Source organism: Cimex lectularius, unplaced genomic scaffold (genome assembly GCF_000648675.2).
Source record: "Cimex lectularius strain Harlan isolate CLEC.00 unplaced genomic scaffold, Clec_2.1 scaffold33, whole genome shotgun sequence".
Lineage (NCBI taxonomy): Eukaryota > Metazoa > Arthropoda > Insecta > Hemiptera > Cimicidae > Cimex > Cimex lectularius.
The window spans coordinates 1,552,663-1,572,290 of NW_019392683.1; the positions used below are offsets into that span (position 1 = coordinate 1,552,663).

The 19,628-nt window shown below is 34.1% G+C and overlaps 3 protein-coding genes across 6 annotated transcripts in view; 1 reads left to right on the forward strand and 2 right to left on the reverse strand.

The window, feature by feature from the left end:
- Positions 1-223: 223 nt before the first annotated feature.
- Positions 224-5,496, reverse strand: LOC106662425 (acyl-coenzyme A thioesterase 9, mitochondrial-like). 4 transcript variants are annotated; one of them, XM_014386512.2, is made up of 12 exons: positions 4,956-5,496; positions 2,952-3,055; positions 2,767-2,891; positions 2,579-2,699; positions 2,400-2,515; positions 1,713-1,935; positions 1,450-1,652; positions 1,275-1,360; positions 1,127-1,214; positions 907-1,057; positions 720-837; positions 224-456 (listed from the first exon to the last, which is right to left on the reverse strand). In XM_014386512.2, exons 1-11 carry the CDS (start codon positions 5,021-5,023, stop codon positions 722-724), a joined length of 1,401 nt encoding a protein of 466 aa, XP_014241998.1. In that variant the 5' UTR covers positions 5,024-5,496; the 3' UTR covers positions 224-456; positions 720-721. The 4 variants fall into 4 exon arrangements, 2 of the variants coding, with proteins under 2 accessions (XP_014241998.1, XP_014241999.1); XR_001339896.2 differs by having other exon boundaries at positions 363-456; positions 624-837; XR_001339897.2 differs by having other exon boundaries at positions 371-456; positions 643-837.
- A 110-nt stretch (positions 5,497-5,606) lies between these two features.
- On the forward strand, positions 5,607-10,246 carry LOC106662426 (transmembrane emp24 domain-containing protein 5). The gene is made up of 4 exons (XM_014386514.2): positions 5,607-6,264; positions 6,318-6,514; positions 6,576-6,642; positions 9,536-10,246. Exons 1-4 carry the CDS (start codon positions 6,046-6,048, stop codon positions 9,755-9,757), a joined length of 705 nt encoding a protein of 234 aa, XP_014242000.1. The 5' UTR covers positions 5,607-6,045; the 3' UTR covers positions 9,758-10,246.
- A 4,090-nt stretch (positions 10,247-14,336) lies between these two features.
- The window catches only part of LOC106662418, a 130,694-nt gene continuing 125,402 nt past the window's right edge, over positions 14,337-19,628 (reverse strand). The window contains exons 9-19 of the mRNA XM_014386492.2: positions 19,379-19,612; positions 19,181-19,324; positions 19,019-19,098; positions 18,788-18,956; positions 18,547-18,729; positions 15,966-16,137; positions 15,706-15,907; positions 15,377-15,642; positions 15,179-15,320; positions 14,918-15,119; positions 14,337-14,791 (exon numbers count right to left, since the gene is read on the reverse strand). Of these exons, the coding sequence (XP_014241978.1) occupies positions 14,622-14,791; positions 14,918-15,119; positions 15,179-15,320; positions 15,377-15,642; positions 15,706-15,907; positions 15,966-16,137; positions 18,547-18,729; positions 18,788-18,956; positions 19,019-19,098; positions 19,181-19,324; positions 19,379-19,612 (1,964 nt within the window). The 3' untranslated portion in view covers positions 14,337-14,621. The remainder of the gene's footprint in view (positions 14,792-14,917; positions 15,120-15,178; positions 15,321-15,376; positions 15,643-15,705; positions 15,908-15,965; positions 16,138-18,546; positions 18,730-18,787; positions 18,957-19,018; positions 19,099-19,180; positions 19,325-19,378; positions 19,613-19,628) is intronic.

The following is a 19,628-nucleotide window of genomic DNA, read 5'->3' on the forward strand; positions in this document are numbered from 1 at the left end:
ATTAAATAAAAAAAAAAAAATATGTTTAAGTACACATTTTAATTTTGAATCGATGGGTTATATATTTTTATCTTAGGTTTTTTTTTATCACAGATAAATTAAATTTAGTTTGTATCTTTGCCAATGGAATGTTTAAAACATTTTTATTCATGGTTAAAATATAATTAAAAATTATACATAAAAAAGTAAGCTTTCTCGTTAGTTTATAATATAGAAAGCAAAATTCTTTTGTTCGTTTCACTCTTATAATTGAAAAAAAGTAATTCTTTTCTGATGTATAACAAACAGCTCGAATTACATAAGCGTGTTATTTGCTCCTTTGGTAGAGAAACAATTGATAAAGCTTAAAAATGCACAATGGGAAAGAAATTCACAATTTTGCAACTTTTTGGCTGCCTTCAATACTTTTAATTGCTTCAAAGAAATGCCTTCTGCCATCCAGCCATAAAAGAGAATCTGAAAATGAAAATAACAAATAGGAAATAATCACTAATCTGGTCATAAACAATTTTTCAGTTTCTTTATTCCTTTTAACTTCCAAGGAATTATATACAGTTTCCATTTTACTATTTTAGAACAAACTGAATAGGAAATTTATAAATTAAAGCAGATACAAAACAAACCATTGAATAAAGAGCTAACATTATTTTTGTTCCCAGACAAAAATAAAGCAACATATCTTTAATAAAGTTTGTAGAGACCCTAAGTACTACACAGACATTTAAAATGTTAAGTAATATTCTGGTGATCCACGTTCTAATTTTTTTCCATCTGTCTTGCTTATAAGAGCTTTGAAACCTTGAAAGTGTCTGTAACCATCAACTAATCTTAAGGTGTCTGTAAACAAGAATGAGAAAGATTTCTCTTTGTTGCCTATTTATAAGGATATGTACAATAAAGAATTACCTAAGTAAGACAGTGGCATAATTTCAGGAGGTTCGTCGTTGAACCTGTAAGTGTAGTGGAATTCGTTCGTTGTCACCCTTTCCCAAGTGTGGACATGGAACATTTCACATACAACAACTATTTGGGCAAAATTGAGTTCTGTATACACCATCTAAAACATTGAAAATATTAAGGCCTTCAAAATCTTAAATTTAGGTATAAAAAACAAAACTTGACTTACCTGCCCACTGAGTTTCATAAAAGCTGTCATTGGTACTGGAGTTTTAAAAGAAAAATCGCTAATATGGCACAGATAAGGTCTTGACCGTCTGTAAAAATAAATAATAAAGTATAACACAAGAATTAATTTTTTTCAATTAATTAAATACCCATGTGAAAAAGCAATAACCCAGGATAATTCTGATGCCATTCTCATAAGAAAACCTCCAAAAACTCTATTATGATGATTTCTATTCTAAAATATTAAAAAAATACATAATTGATTAGACAAAAACAAAAAGGAAAATTTTTAAAAACTGTTAAACAAAATGTTAAAAATTATACTTCAGGATGTGGTGAAAACGTGTTAGTAAACTTCGTCGAATCCATCCAGCTTGCATGTGCTGGGAGGACTCTTTTATGCAATGTCGGATCTTTCAAGTCAACTGTCTTCATAAATTTGTCGTGGGCGAGCCTTTGTTCATCCGGCGATGGTGGGGTTTTGAGTAAAGAGGCTGACAACTCTATCTGCCTTTTCTTTTTCCTTTCTGGAAAAAAAAAACCATCTATGTCTTTTTCAAATTTTATTATTCAGCACAATCACAGACCTTCAGCTTGCTTGAATTTTTCCTGTTCTTCCGGAGTGCTGGGCTTGAGCTGGTTGATGAAAGCACCACCTGAATTTGTGCTGTTCCTAGCGACCATGACAAAATAGGCCTTAATGTACTGCTTCCACTCGCCTCGAGTGAACGTGTCCACAGTCGCCTCGATTTCCATTGAAGTCTTCCCTGCATAAATAACATTCCCAGACAAACGCAGGTCATCAAGAGCCTATTGAAAATTTTTAGAACAAAGCAAAGGTTTATTTATTTTATTTTGGCTAAAGGATAAAGAAATGACTATCTTGTAAAATATTGCATTGAGGTCTGTGAGTTGATGAACCTGTAAATTGGTCAATCCCGTGCAAGTGCAGGGCAATCAGGGATCAAAAGTTTCATTAATTGAGCCTGCATACCAGAGTATGATTCTGTTGATTATTTCATCATATATGGTTGGGGGAGAAGGGTTGCATTAAAAAAAGGGCTAGGGTGATGGTGGGAATCGAATCCACAACCACAAATTATTACTTTATAATTATACTTTTTACAAATCCATAAAGGGTCATGAACTATAGAATAAAAACAGACCACCTAGAAATAACAAAATCGGCGAGAATGGGTAGACAGTAAGGTTTACAGGTTAATAACGTTCCAGACCTCATGATGTTTCACAATTAAACATTTATTCCAACATACCTGAGGTCTATATTCAGTAAAATTTACGTTGTCAACACCTGCTGTTACGATGGTATATGGTGTGTTTTCTGAGTTTACACTTTTCGGGTTGTTTATGTGCCTCAGACTAATCCAAACTGGGGGAAAAATTCCAAATTTCAACTTTTTTTCTCTTTTTATAAAACAAGAAAATCAATTACCACAAAACAGATCTAGATCTTCAAGAAGCCTTCCTATCCTCACACTGCCCAAAACGGTCGCGTACTTGTCTTGCAATTTAGGCGATTGGCTCAAAAGAATCGAAGCAGTGTCATAACTATCCTGCCAGAAGTTATCATCAATATTTATACAAAAAGTATATATTTTTTTATAATAATCGATAACCAACCATTGGTGTTCGAACAGGTAGTTCTTCTTGTGTCTTGGGAAGGAGTGGAAGTAAATGGCTTCGGTTCGCAGGAAGCATTTTATACCCCTGAGGCGTGCCCATCATTTTGCGAAGCTTTGCTTTGACTAAATCCAAAATATAATTTATATTTTTATATATTACACTGAGTAAAAATAATTTTTTACCTTCTGCCATTGTTTTTTCTGGATAATTTGGCTTGTTTTGATTTGACTGTGATGTACATGACCTCTTCAAATTATGTAGCCATATACATTGTGAAAGTCCAAAACTAAAATGAAATTTTTTAATTAGTGAAACAATATTAACTATTTACAATTATCGTGTAATACATAAATTAAGTTTATTTAAAGAATTAAGATCAAAATGGTTTAATTATTTATATAAAGTTGATGTTATTGAACAAAAAATTTTAAAATTTAGGATGGGTAGTGAAAATGGGATCACATCCCTGACCACTACCCACTTAAATTGATATTTGGAACTTTAACAAACCTGCTATAAATTCAATACACTCAGGTTTTTTTTTTTTTTTCCCATTGCCGACTGACACATGGATACCTAATAGAGAGACTGCCTAGTCTGGCATGTTAAACCTGTGAGATGTGAGATAAGTTTAACAGAGAAGCATATTTTAACTGCGATCATTGTCTAGTACTGAGGACACATGCTCTTTGTTGAGTAATCTTGCTGACATATTGGGAGATAGTACTGGGGGTAGGTGGAGATGGGGGTGGCTTTCTGACTAAAGGGACCCTAGACTCGAAAGGCATGTGGATGATTCCCTGGGCATACGAATGCCTTTTTCTTGAGTATTATGTGCACATTAGACCTAAACAAGAAATCACTTCATTAGCACAGGAGATGCTTTTGCTGTCTAGTTGGCCCTGTTGGTCCTCACTCTTTGCTTCGAGCATACTATATTTGTATAAAGGAAAATATAGTAGATATCAAGGCGAATATAACCTAAATGGTTGATGAGCTTTAATGTAATAATAAAAAAAAGAAATTCACTTTTAGTTTTTGATGTCAAGGAGTACCAGGGACCCTTTCAAACTAATGTTTCCTTTTTAAGCGGCACAATTGGTTTTAATTGTGTTGGTATTAATCAGACTGGACACAGTAGACTTGTTATCCATGGTGGATACGCTTTTTCTATCTGCTTACATTCAGACACTTTTGGTATCGCATGAGCCTCTCATTAATGTTATATATGAATTTATATACACATATTTCAGGGTTTTTTTCAATAACAAAAATACAACGTATAGTAACATACATAAAAGTCCTTGTACCTATGCATTACATTGAAATGAGAAAAAATTATTAGGGGCCTAAAAAATATATAATTTATAAAAAAGATCAATTAAATTCCACAGTTATAAGTGGATAGTTATAAGTAAGCAAAGTTTGCCCTTTCAGCGTTCTCAAAGAACATCGTAATAGGAGGCTGCTTTCTCTGATTTTTTAACTGCTGGAAATTTTATTGAAGAGGGTCCATTGCTTGAGTTAGCAGTCGTGTTATGCTGATGCTTCTTTCCTCTACTGAATTGTATTCTATGATTTTTGTCTTTTCACTTTTGAGCTAATCGAAATATTTCTCTAAATTGTTCTATTGTCCATTCAAGTTTTTCTTTTATTTAATACTTTTCCTCATCCTCGTCAGGCAACCGAGTGTCCAATGTATTTCAAATAAATGACCAAAATAGATATTTTATAAATTGAGTAAGGAATTGTACAAGGAAAAGGACATCTTGAGGTTATCTTGTACAAAATGGCGACTACAAACTTAGTTATTCATTGAGTGTTTAGCAAGAGAATAATTTTTTTTGTAATTTAGTAAATTTTTAAAAAATAATTTTAATAAGACACTTTAGTTGTTATTAAGTAATTAATATAATGATCATATTTTATTTTTTGTCCGTTTGTACTATTCTGCCTGTATGTAAAACTGTTTCAGATATGAAAGTATGCTTCTATGAACATAACGTGAGGTGATGACTCAGCTTGATGATGAGTCAATTATTCTAGAAATAAGACAAATAAGGCATGAATTCTTAGTTGTATAGAATAAAATAAACTTTCAAACGAACGATAAAGGTTTAATGGGCCTAATAAATAATATATAGTTCCAAAAGTTTGAGAAGCATTGTTCTTAAGTAAAAATGTACCTGTTGACAATGACAGAAGTCGTAGGGCGAGAATTGACGAACAAAGCTATCCTCCCAGCGTGGATCATTGTTCAAAAGTGTTTTAAACTTCAAAATGTATGTTGAAGAGTTGGACTGTCACTACTTCAATATTGAGCTTGAAGTTCGAGGTCGATCAAATGTCACACTGCAGCTCACAGTCTGTCCTGAGGCTATTTTTAATTTTAAATCTTTTTAAATCGATCGACTCGAGTCGATCCTAAGGTAGATTTTAATATTCCATTTCCCATGAAGAAATTTGACCGAATCCTTCTTCACTCTTCATTATCTTTGTGTTCAGTGTTGCGTCCTCGATTGTGTTCCACTTGTCCATGTTGTGACAAAAATTGTTTCTCTTAGGGGAAAATCAACGATACGACATTAATGATGATTTAAGATTAAAAACACTCGAAATTTAAAAGTAATGCAGTAAAAAAATGAACTACTTTAGGCTAAAAAACTGATTAAATTTCAAGATAAAGGTGTGCTAGTTTTTTATTGTAACTAAATACTTTTTTCCGAGTCATATGCATTGAGTAAACAATTCCGGTTCAAGTGGGTACAAGATAATGTTTTAACTATAAAATTAAAATATTTAGTAGTAAGGAAATAAAGAAGAAAGGCTGTAGTTCGGTCGTTTAGAAATTTATCTACTGTGATAGTTTGTCGATTTGCTGATGAATTAGTTGTAACTTTTTGAAACAATCCTTTTCTAGTTTTTAGTTTTGTTTATATTCTATAAAATTTGGCATAGATTTGAAAATGAAAGAGGATTGTGTGAATTCTCAGGATTGCTGTCTGCCAAGGTGCTTACTTCAATCTTTTGATGGCATCTTAAGGTCAATTTCAGGCCGAAAACAAGCGAAAAGAAACGGACCCATTAAACCGTGGAAAGGTTGACGTTTTGTCAACCCTCAAGAATGGGATTATGATCAACAAGTATCTGGCGGATGTAAACTGACAAAAGGGAAATTTTGTGACAGCAAGCCCCTCCTTTTGGTGTTGGTTTACGGTGAAACGTGTAACGGTGTAGTCGTGTGTGTTGCAAAAAAATTGGAAAGTAACACCTACGATGTCTCAGGGTACTTTTCGGTGGAAGAACATTTTCAGGAGGGCCGAGATCGTTTTAATCGTCTTCCTCGCCTTGGTGTCGAACCGTGTGGAATGCCAGCTGGAATGGACGAACCTCCCGGCGGTCGCGATGGACTACAAGGTGCACGTCGACCCGGGGAAAGAGGACTGTTACTACCAATATGTCAATCCGGGTGCCACTTTTTACGTCAGCTTCCAGGTAAAAATAAGTTCTGTTGACAGTAAATTCTTGACTGGCTACTTGACTTTCAGGTCTTGAGAGGCGGTGATGGCCTGGCAGGGTTCGCCGTGAGGCATCCGTCAGGGCAAGTCGTCCTTCCGTACGAGCTGAGGCCGAGTGCTGAGTACCAGGATCAACACTCGACCGGAGGTTACTACCACATCTGTGTTGACAATCACTACTCCAGGTTTGCTGATAGGCTTGTCAACTTGTATATGACTGTCATAAGGTCAGTTCGTATGTCATTTGGATTAACAGACCATAGATGTTCTGACAAAATTAATTTCCAGGTATGACCAGTGGGATATTTACTCGAAGGAACTGGAGGAAATGGAAATTGGTGTTGAAAATTTTACGGTAAGACCTTCTTCAGGGGCAGAGTTGGGCAAAATTACTTACAAACTTTAGGTCTTGCTGCAAATACTACATATGTAGTATGCTGTGCTGCAGTTTTTTTCTTAATAGGAAAGAAATAAAAATAAAACAATAATTAAAAACAAGAAGCTAGCAAAAAAACTACCTTGAAGTTTTACGGCCGGCAAACTACATTGGTCATCGCCAGTCCTCTCTTCCTAAGCCTTACATTTCTAACTTTTCTCACTTTTTAATCCCACAAATTTATTTTTCTGTTCGTCCAACTAAGTTATAATATTTTATGGTACAGTCTCTTTTCTTTGTACTATTGCTAGCCTCTCTGAACCTCAGGGCTGCGTCAGTTGTGGATAAAATAACATAAAGAATCAAGACAAATACACAGAAACAAGATAGAACACGATAGTCTGGTTAGCAATCACACTACCTCCGACAACTTGATATGCCTCAGGGTAATTGGGGATAAACCTCTCCATTCACGATAATAAATTAGATTCGCATATTCATTCACTCTACCCCAGAGTACACGATATTCCTTGGGATAACTGTGGATAAGCCCTTCATTCACACTAATAAATTACATTAATTTTCTGTATCCCAGAGTACTCAATCTTCCTCGAGGTATTGGGGATAAACCTCTCCATTCACGATAATAAATTACATTCGCATATACATTCACTCTACCCCAGAGTACTCGATATTCCTTGGGATAATTGGGAATTAACCCTTCCATTCATGCTAATAAATTATATATAGTCAGCACAAATCATTCACGCTACCCCGGAGAACATGATATTCCTCAGGATAATTGGGGGCCCGTCCATTCATGCAAATAAATACATTCACTCTTTCAGTAAATAACACGTATCACATACATGAAGATACAACTAAAAATGTTATGACCCTGAGATATTGGAACGGCCATACCCACCATGTAAATGATCCATGTTTTAAAAAGATTCATAACTGGAGATGAAAAGTGGGTCCTTCTGCAGTTGAATTCTAGTTACATATATCAACTGAAAACGCAGTGGGTCATTTTGTGGTTAGATAGGCACGCCTTATGGCACAAATGTATTGGTGATATGCCTTTTTAAATTTATCCAATAATTTTTTAAATTTTTAAAAATTCAATATGGATACTAGGAACTGAAGGAGTTCCCCCTGAGCTATTACAGCTTATTGCATTCCTTCCTGGCTCCATTTTGAGAGATTGTGTAGATTGAGCCCCCTATGTGCGTGTTCTTCAATCGAACGTTCCTTGTCAGATTTCATTGTGCCAGAAAAATCCAGAGGTGACTGTGGGAATAGAATACAAAATCGCAAGATCTACTAGATGAGAGTCTGTCACCTTAACCACTTGGCCACCTTGGTCTCCATACAATTAGGTACATAACGGTTCTGATTATCCACGATCAAGAATAACTGAAATAGCCCTGTAATTCTCAGAACCCTTGTCACAAAATTTTGTTTTGTAATTTTTTCTCAATGTGTGCAGTGTAATAGTTTTTTCAATTCAAAATTTTCAGGCCTTTATTCCTAATTCTAATAAAAAATGCCTTTTTGGTTTCTCCACGTCTGCTGAATTCTTCTCCACATTGTTCTTTGTCAGAATTTTCCTCTTTTTTTTTCAATTATTTCATCTGTTCAATAAAATTCTTTCTTAATTTTATAATCTTGATATATTTATCGGAGTAATAACGGTTCGTCGTTGACAGAAGAATTTATTGGACCACATCTTCATCTTCGATTCTTTCCTTGAACACCATGTAAAGATCCATTTTTTGATAACGGTATGAAAAGTGAGTCCTTTAGAACAGTGTTTAGACAGGAAAATCCTGGGAAAATAACTCTAAATCTGGATTATTTTCCAATAAGGTTGTGCATTTGGTGGGATTGAAAAGGGGTGCTTCATTATTAATTTCTTCCGCCTGAAAAAAATCGTTAATTCTAGTTGTATAAGGCACACAGTTGGCGCTATTAAAGTCAGAGATTGACCTAATTGCAGCATTGGCTAATTACGAGCGTATGTTTTCCACCCGGATAATGCTTGCCCAACGTGTCTTTGCAGATGCGCCAGAAATTGTCGGAGCTCAGCTGGTTTATGCTTCCCCTATTCACTGCCTTTCAGATTTTCGCTTATTCCGGGCTCCGAAAAACTCTTTAAATTGGAAAAATCTTTATTCCACATGAAGACACACAAAGAAACGGAGTTCTTCACTCCAATTCCTGAAAAGTTCTGGGAGGACGGAATTACAAATTTACATGGAAGATGGTGACAGGTTGTGAAACAAAATTTTTCATATTGTTGATTAGATTTGTTTACAGTGCCTAAATTTTTTGTTGAATTTTATTTGATGATGACTGATAGTTGGATTTGATTTATTTGCACTTTCTTTCTAGATGCGAGTAGACTCTTTATGAATGTTTTTTATGTTATGCAGTTGAAATCTAGACGGTTGAGAGACTCTCACGCCGCGGTCGTGGGTTCGATTCCCACCGTCGCCTCTGGCCCTTTTTTCACAATAACCCCCCCAAATTTGAACACATATATGAATTGTCACAGGCTAATATGCATAGTTCATAACGACAAAAAAAAAAAAAAGAAAAAAAATCTGGATGGTAGTTATTCCAAGCAAGGTTCTAGCAGCAAATACTATTACAAGTGTAGTTTAATTCTGAAGAAACAAGTATTGTTGAAATTATCGATGATTTTTGATTTTGGTTGCAAGTATAAACTTTAAAAATAACAAAACCAATTCTAAGTATAGTGGCACAAACTTGTGTGTACAAAATTTAGTGTTGTAGTTAATTACTAACCAACTCTGATCAAAATTTATCAAATTAGCTCTTTTTAATTACACTCGTAAATTTTCAGACCTCCATTCAAGTTGTCGAAAGAAACATTAATGAGATGCTCATGCACCAGAACCATTTCCGAGGGATGGAAGGAAGGCATTACAACTTGCTCGTCGACAACAACAACTACGTCCAGAGATGGTCGATAATGCAGATAGTCGTCACAGTCGCAACATCGTTATTGCAAGTCTATTTTGTAAAAAAACTGTTCGAGACGAAACAAACGAAACCAAGAGCGTGAGCATGGCCATATGAATTAACAATGAGACTGCTGTAAAACGAATAAGGGAAAACAATTTTAGAAGATGGGAATTCTCCACTTTCTAAACAGGTACAAAAAATTTAAATATTTTCATCGTAATTTTGTCTTATTTGTTTAAAAAATATGAATTATCAGGGGAAAACATATATTAAGAGTTAATTTTAAGCTGATATTGAATGTAAGTCAGGGTGTACGGTTGGCTTATTGCATTTAACAACTTTGTATGGATGAATTATATATTTTTTTGTACGTTTTGATTTTTTTACTGGAAAAAAAAAATAAACATGTATGGTTGTAGGCTGATTTATAAGTTTAAAAAAAGAAGACTTATTGTTATAATTTGTACAGTGAGTAATTTTATATATATGTTATGGGTTTAAAGTGCAAATTCTATTAAATTTCTCTGTGATATTGGAGAGTATTAATATGAAAGAGATTTGTATTTTAATAAAGACCAGATTAAAACTTTTTTTCCAATTTTCCTCCCCTTTTATAATTGTTTTATTTACGTTAATAGCTTTGTGTCGTAAAAACTTAAAACTTCCTTCCAATTTTCCTCCCCTTTTAGAATTGTTTTATTTACGTTAATAGCTTTGCGTCGTAAAAACTTAAAACTTCCTTTCAATTTTCCTCCCCTTTTAGAATTGTTTTATTTACGTTAATAGCTTTGCGTCGTAAAAACTTAAAACTTCCTTCCAATTCACCAGGTTGTGATCGAACGCTGTAAAAGTGTCGGATTTCGATGGAGCACAGAATTGTCAAAATGACCCTGCTAAGCAAAGAAACCTAACCAAGGGACCAAGAAATTTGAAGTAAAAAATGAAAAAAAGTTTACCTTTTGTGCCAGGTAGTTTTACGCATGATAGCCTGAGGACCAAATCAGCAACATGCCTCCCACTTGTGAAAACATGTCAGACGACAGAGAAATTTTTACCTTGTCTCTTTGACACTGAAACATGTAGAGTAACTGCCAAAACAATGATTGTAATGGGGTTTCTTCTAATACCCAAGAAAAACCAGCATCAAAAAATAAAAGTGAAAAAATGAATTTAAAAAAAAATCTTTCAACACACTTGTTACTTGATAAATAAACTTATTAAAAATAAACCAAACACCAAATATAGCGAAATTCTACAAATATATACAATGAAATAACAGTTTTGTGACAAGGTTAGTTCCTCGAAGTAGGTCTGTCCTCGCAGTCTGGCCAAGAAAAGCGCAAGCCCTCAGTTGTAGATAGAAGTCCTTGAGCCGAGGATGACTGATGGGGGTCGTAAGTGTGTGTGATAAGATCATGTCAAGAAAAATACATGAGGTAAAAAATTGAGCCCTAGACATTCTCATGGGTGGGCAAATAAATTGTTCACTGGTATAAACAACTTTTTGAAACAAACTTATAGTGGAAATCTCTTCAAAATTAAAAGAAGATTCAATTTTTTTCTCAAGTAATTACTGATCTTTTTATTTCATCATAAATAATTTGGATTTTAAAGGAGCAACTGTAATATTTATAGATGATCAACTTGCAGATCTCTATATGCGTTTTTCACAATCCATAGTTTACTTTAGTTGCAATTTACATTTGTCTGTAAACAGCCCTTCTAAAAACAAACTCCTTGTAGATAACTTCTTTTTTCATTGCAGGAAACAATTAACAATTATGATAAATCATTTGGATGATTATGTTCAGCTGCTTGTAAAGGGAACTCATGTTGAAATTTTCTACATGCCTTTTTCACTTTCTTTAATTTAATTTTATTGCGATATTCACTTGACTGCAAACAACTCTTTTGAAAATAGTATAGTATTTCTTGGTTCTTATTATTTTTATTTGTGTGGTGATTAGTGACCGTTAGTCGATGATTATTCGGAAATCGTGAGATGCGGTCTGGTGTGACGTAGGTTTCAAAAAAACATTTCCTTTATCGTGCCGACGTTTCGATCTTTATTGAGATCATCTTCAGGGAAAACAAACACTTTGAACCCTGAAGATGATCTCAATAAACATCAAAATGTTGGCACGATAAAGAAAATGTTTTTCTAAAACCTACGTCACACCAGACCGCATCTCACTATCTCCGAATAATTATACAAATAAATATTATATCGACTTTTGATATAAATACTAGAAGAATTCAATTTTATTTAGTCACAAAAAAAAAAAAAATATGAGAACTTTATCTTGTACGTCTTGTCTTATATTTTGTGCAAGTACACGACAGTTAACGTTTCCTATTTTATTGTTCCTTTCGTGAAGGGGTTATATAATAATTTAACAGGGAGGAAATAAATATTCGAAACATCCATCGTGAAAATAGAAAAATACTGGATATTCCTACCTTAGAATTGACACAAAATTACGATTTATACTGAATTTCTTATTGAATAATAAATAATAAACACAAGGTTATTGAATAATTCAGGGAAAAATGAAATACATATTGAAAAATTAGTCACGGAATTACTTAATTTTTCTATATTAAAGCCATCTGTACGCCTTTTCCCCTATAAATTCGCTAAGGTATGGAGCAACTGTTAAGCAAATATCTTTTCACATTTTTCCCGCACACGATATAAAAGGGTAATTTAATTGTCAAAATAAAATCTAAATGGATGTTTAGGCATGAATAGATATGCTAGTCCAAGTAATTGTTCCTCGGCTGCAATACTGGCTTAGGTTGAGAAAAAATGGAGACTGGACAGAACATAATAGCTTATTAAATATCTCACGAATTCCGAATAATTATTTTTATTGTTGGATGTTTTCTGATTTGATTGGCTTTGAATAAACTTATTAGTGCTTTTCCAACAGTACAATTTATTTCATAATTTCCGTACAATAAAAATTTTAAAACGCAGTTAAAAAAACTTAATAAGTTATTCAAACCCCCCAAAAAACTCATAGTTATCTTCTTCAAAATTAAAATATTCTATTTTCGTACTTGCTTCAGCGTTGTATTTACTAAAATTGGAAGGATTCCTATTTTTTTTAAAAAGTAATCGCTAATATAAAAAGATTCCATTTTTGGATTCCATGCCAATATTTTATTACAATCAGCAATTTCTGATAGATGTAGTTCCATGATTCATTGACATATTTATATTGAGGGGAGCAAATCATAAATATTATTCTTCCACTTTCCCTACTCTTCGGAAAGAAGGTCATGGAGCCTCCTTATGGGAAGAAAGCCTTCTGGGATGGGTTCTGTTGCACAAGGCTTGGACGAGACTATTGGGATAATGGGAGAGATTATTATCGTTCGGTGATAAAATAAAAAAACTGGGAGATCAGGGATGAGGCCATGAACGTAAAAAACAACAAAAATGTTTTCGGGTGTCGAGCTTTCGGCTGTATCGTTTATAATACCTCATGACTTCAAAGACCTATTTCAAAAACTTATGATTAACCCGGACATCTGAAGAGTAGGGAGCGAACAACTCGGAGCAGAGAGATTATTGTGTAATTGGGTAAATTTTTGTTGGAATTGATTTTTTTTTTTTTTTGATAAATGAGATTTTAAGTCATTGTGGAGGGATAGGAGACATAATAAGGAACATTTATAATTGATCTGAGGACTACAGTAAAAGGATTGAAGATGTTGGATATTGGAAGGTTTAGTGGTTAATCAGTTGTAGCATTATGTAAATTGTCAATTTGTTTTTTTGTCAATCACTTGGATTGTCGTCCTATAAGTTTGTAGAGCAGACTAGTGTCTGTTTCGGTCTTGTCATTTCATTCGTGTATGCTGATGTAGTGTTAAGCTTGAGTCTAGGTGGAACCCAAGGTAATGAATGCAGTTGGAGATTTGGACATGGACTCATTTTATTCATTTTCCATCGTCTGCTATACCTGTGATATGTCTGTGTAGAACCTCTTAAGCAACTGCAGGATCTGGGTTAGACGATAGTACATCTGTGCCATTAGAAAAAGATGAACGGGGTTGGTAGCAACATCTCCAGTATAAAGGATATAAAGTCTGAGCACACTGCCCTGTGGTACTCCCGTGGCGGGAGCAGTATTTGGAGTAATCTCATCCTTGTCAAACCTGAAAGAACTGCCCTGTTTTAGTTTTTCAAAGTAAATCTACTTTAGTTGTGACTTATTCAGTGAACATTCACTATCGAATAACAATTTACACTTGACTGTGACATTGGATAGTTGTTTTTCCTAGGAATTTATAGTTTCTTGGAGAGCCAAGCTGTTCACTACAGATGGCTAATCTTAACCCTGCTTTTTTTTGTGTCACCACTAATTTTTTTACAATCGGATAAGTGTAAATTTATCGTGGAAGTAAACGATAATGTGGAATACAGTCACATGGCCATTTTTTTAAATTTATTACAAATTGTGGATTGACGAATATGAAAAATGACCACCTTTTTTTCTTAGCCCAAAGAAGTACATAATTGTGGAATTGCTTTTATATATATGTATATATACAGTTGATGATGGATAAATATGCATTGAAATAAAAGTGCTGTCAAATTATATTTATATTTTATTTCCAAAATTTTGGCAACAATGTATAGTTTATTCCAAACTTTCTCAATAATAATATACTTTGTATCTAGAAAATAATAGCAATAAAAATAAAACACGTAGAAATTGTTTTTGACATATCACAATACGGTATAGAAAATATAATACAATTCGCTTGCTTTTATTTATTTACAATATTCTTAAATTGTTATATTTTTAAATATTCTAATTTACACAATAAACGTATATACAGATGAGCGTTTTATACAAAATTCTTTTAAGTAAAGTATAAAAAAAAAATTATAATACATATAAATAACCAAATTTTTTTTTACCAAGCAATTACTTTTCTTAATAATTATTTCAATTTGTGTTATTTTGTTTATTTAGAATAAAGGTAGTGGAAAAGGCAAGGAGTCTATGCCTCTGTTTGAGATTTCTTGCTCTGATGTGAGACGAGGCGATTTCTACTGTGTGATTTCCGGGAAACCATCCTTCCTCTCTGTCTCTCGTCCTTTCACCGTAAAACCAACCTGAACAAAAATTTATAAAATATAATTTTCATTTTGTTGTTAAACAGTCCCCTGATAACTTTTAGCCAAGATCTTTATAGAAATTATTATTAACTTAAGAAAAAAAAGTTAGTGAAAAATGTATACCATCGATTTTTCTGTGGACGTTTATAACATCGCCAGGCTGTAGGGTGAGCTCATCGGGTTGGGAACTGGTGTACGGGTGGATTGCGGAGACCTGAGGGCAGTCCCACGACTCGTACAGAACTTCATTCGGGTCTTTTGACTTAGGCGTTGTAAAGGCAAGAAGCCACCTTTCACGAGAACTTTCACTTCCACAGCTCATTATCTAAAAGGAAATTCAATTAAAATATTACTTTGTAAAACTCCAAAATTAAATTTTTTTACCATTTCTTCAGTCTTGCCCTCGTGATTTTCAAGAAGAGTGACCATTATTAAATATTTATTGGATCCGATAATGGGGTCTTCAAAGGATGTCATTTGAACAAATTTTCTAGGACAGTATGTCACTACCATATAGCTATCGTCTCTGAAAGGATAAAATGAAACATTATGCTATAAACGTATATTTATTTTTGAACTTACCCTTTCTTTTTTGCGAGTATTAGATAATCGGTAAACAAGAAAAGAGTGCGTTTAGATGTGCTTCTGCCGGTGGTCAACTTTTTACTTAAAGTCAGTTTTGGCTCTGCGTTAATTTGCGTGACCTGCCCTGATCGCACGAGCCACCTGGATTCAGAAAGAAGTGGCAGCCTTCTCATTTTCGGTGGGAAGTTTAGACTATGGCTCAATAAAACCATTTCTTCAAGGCGTTCAGTCTGTTTTGCCGCTTCATTACAATTGTGAACAATCTTTAAAAAACGATATAATTATTTTCAAAGTCAAAATGTTAAAGATGTAATTTGTCGATTTACTTTGCTTAATTTTGTAAGGGCCATCTTGCATGAATCGTATTCCGGGTCTGAAGGGACAAGTTTAGTAAGTATCGCATCTAATAATAAAGGCATCCTTGTTATCCTTTGCATCGGCAGTAAAAGGAACGAATATAAAGAAAGACTGTGGCACTTTGGAGAAGACTCCAGTGAATTTAAAGCCTCAAGGAATGAATTAGATTTTCTAAAAATGGTAAAGAAAATTATTAAAAAGTCAAATGAGTAATTTTTAACAATCTTACTTGAGGGTTTTCAGGGTTCTTTCAATTGCAATTTGATGCCTGCAGTACGTGATATAAGAGCTGAACTTTTCCTGCGCTAACTGGCTAACAATATCACAGACACCTTCAAGAAGTATACTCTCTTGCCAGCATTTTTCAAGCGCTGCTAATACTGCTTCGGAACACTTTCGTACTAAATAAAAATTTAACATTTATTTTTTATATTTCAAAAATTCATATCCAATAACACATTGACTGCGCTGTATTCATGTTTGTATACACCAGGCAAGTTTTACATTTCTAATTTCGTTTTAAATGTTCGGTTCTGTTCAACTGCTTATATTAGGATTTTGCAGGCTTAATTACGGATTAGGCGTTGACACGGCGCTCATCACCGTAAGGTAAAGATCCTGGGTTCGAATCCAGCAGGCCTGCATTTGAACTCTTGTTTTTCGACAAGTCTTACAAGGGGACCACCTGGTGATTCTACACCCCAAATATTACACGTTCTTGTGAATTCTTGTGAATAGGTTCTAGTTTTGCCAAAAAAATTTTAAAAGTTGAAATTTTCCGTTTTTTTAATTTTTTAAAAAATCGTATTTTATGTGGTGATTAGTGGCTGTTAATCGATATTTATTTAAAAATCGTGAGATGCGGTCTGGTGTGATGTAGGTTTGAGAAAAACATTTTCTTTACCGTGCTAACGTTTTGATCTTTATTGAGATCATCTTCAGGGCCTGGGATTTACAAGCATTGTTTACATATTACAATTACATTTTGGATGTGGAAAAGTGAATTTATACAATGCAAAATATATTTTATATATTCAATCAAAGTATTTTATGGTATTATAATTTTTAAAAAATGATGACCTAGTTTACTTGAAATATATTTGATTTTAGAAATTTTTTGGTTATTGATAGACTTTAATAGTTTTTAATACATTTTTATTGCAATCTGCATAAAAATGCTGTAAAATGATATATTCACATAGTCGATTTGAGCAAGAAGAATGGTGAAATAAAAATATTAAAAACGGAAAATTTCAACTTTCAAATTTTTTTTGGGCGAAATCGAGGCAGATACATGTCTGATATTTTGTGGTGTAGAATCACCAAAAAAAGCTTGGTTCAAATCCGTGTCCCATCCAACATGGTTATCCCTTTATTAGCGTTAGTTAAATTCTAGTACACTAATTTCGTGGTCCGCTTGACCAATTAATATATTACAATTAATTAAGGTTTTTAGTTGAGATAAAAAAGTCAATGGCACGAGCGGGATTCGAACCCACGATCTTTGGCTAGGTACGCCGTTGCTCTACTACTTGAGCTATCGTGACCTCGATCCACTCGGACACTAACTTCCCATCTCGACCCCACCTTTTTGAATTTGAATGAAAAATGGCAAAAAGGAAGGAAAATTCAAAAGGTGGGGTTCAGATGGGAAGTTAGTGTCCGAGTGGATCGAGGTCACGATAGTTCAAGTGGTAGAGCAACGGCGTATCAAGCCGAAGATTGTGGGTTCGAATCCAGCTCGTGCCATTGACTTTTTTATCTCAACTAAAAATCTTAATTAATTGTATTAAATTCTAGTGTTTATGCCAAGATTCAGTCATGTTAAATATTTAAAAACTATAAATGTTTGATTTTTTTGTTCAAATTGAATTAAATCAGGGAAACTATTTTAGCTTTTTTTTTTTAATTTTACAAATCAATCGATGAATCGAATAAATTTATTGGTCCATCAAGTTGGTTAGGGATGGTTAATTAAGCAAGTAATATTTATTTTATAGTATAAACAATAATATAAATCTTGAGATTTCCTCTTGTGGTCTGCAGGGTGATAAATCTAAATTTGATCCTTACCAATCAACTTGTCTATCTATCCACGTTAGGTTGGACTGTAAGACACCATTGTCAGTGTGATCCCAGCAAGGATAGGTAGATCAAGTATACCCTATTTTATGCCTAACCTGTGAAGATTGTGTAGGACTTTGTCATATTTTTTAACTGCAACATAATTATTAGCAATATTTGCTAAAAATTGCATTAATTCTGTAGCTTGTATTTTAAACCTTTGTAGCTATACAAAACTAGATTGTGAAATATGATTTGAGAGGAGGTGTAATAGCTTGATCCAATTATCCTGGCCTCACTTATCCCACTAGCTTTGACTGTTTATCTAAAGGATCAACCATTGAAGATGGCAAAGTGCTGAGACCACCTGACAGAGAAAATCAGCAATTATTAGAAGACCAGGACGGCTGAAGAGAGTAAAACAGTAGTTTTTTAAATTTTATTTGACTTATTTTAATGATTGTTTTACTTTTATTTCTTAGTTAATTGTATTGTAAAAAATCTGATATAATTGAATAACTTTTTTTCACTTTTTTTACGAGGGTTTGCAACATAACATTGCAGAGCATAACCCTCAGAGTGCTGGTGTTTTTGAAAAAAGCCCATTTGTATGTCGGGGCCACCGACGCCCTTGAATTACTGTTAGATGCATTACAATAAATAAACGACAACCACCACCAGAGTTGATTTTGGTGTGGGAGACCGCAGTCAACATGCTAAAGAGAAAAAATTTCCATTTTTTTTACCAGGATTTATGTTTCCAAATAGAGTCTTGTAATCTGCTTTAGGCACAATGGTTTCATCTTTAAGTGCAGGACTTGCCGCAAAGTGCTTTTCAAGTATCACAAGCGACTTGTAGTAAGATGCTTCTGAGGTTATCAGTTCAAATTTAGCTTCCTGAAGCCTCCTCTTTTCCGGAGAAAGCGTGTCTAAAATTAATTTTATATTAAATGCATATTCTCTTTGAGAAGTTTACAGGTTATTTACCTAAAATGCCAGAGTTGATCACTTGCGACACCTGGGACCATAGCGTGCGGTGCATTTCTGAGTTGACGAGGTCCAGTGCAGATGGGCGGTTTTGGTCCGATTTCAGATTGTTCTCATTATTCTTAATTTCTTCATAGTTGACTTCAGAATTAACGTCGATCCGTTCACGCTGATAAAAATTTTGATTAATATTTTTGTGACTATTTTGAATTAATTTGTGACAAAAATTACCTCAGCAACACTTGCCGCATAAAATTGGTATAGTGGTTCATTTGCAAATCTGAGATCCAAATCTGAACTGGCTGTCGAGCCTGAAATTAAAGTATAATTGTAGGATTTAAAAAAAAAAAAGCATTTGTTTTCTATTTTGTTCAAACATGTATCATGGCTTACTGTTTTCATATAATCCGACATCTGAGTACCAGCTTTGGTTGCTCGAAGGTTTTCCTCTGTCGCTCATTGGAATTATAGAATTTTCAAAAAGCCCACATTCCATGTAGAGGGAAGTGTCGTTGATCAGCTTTAGTTTTGTGTCCCCTAAAGTTATAATTGTTTTTAACATGAACTGATAAACAGTCGTAAAGATTGTACCATTGGTATTCGAAGGAGGAGGCGGCGGTGGTGGAGAGGTGGGTCGTATCGCCGCACTCATCCGTCTCTTTTCAACTATGGCTTTCGGCGACACATTTTCCTTTGACGGATTTTCCTTTTTATCATCTGGCATCGCAGCTATAGTCTCGAGGTAGAATGTCGAATTGCTCTGTAGGCTGTTCTTTTTCTTAAAAGAAGGCCATTTGCCCCTTGAAATATTGTCTGTCGATGCACCTGAACAATAATTATT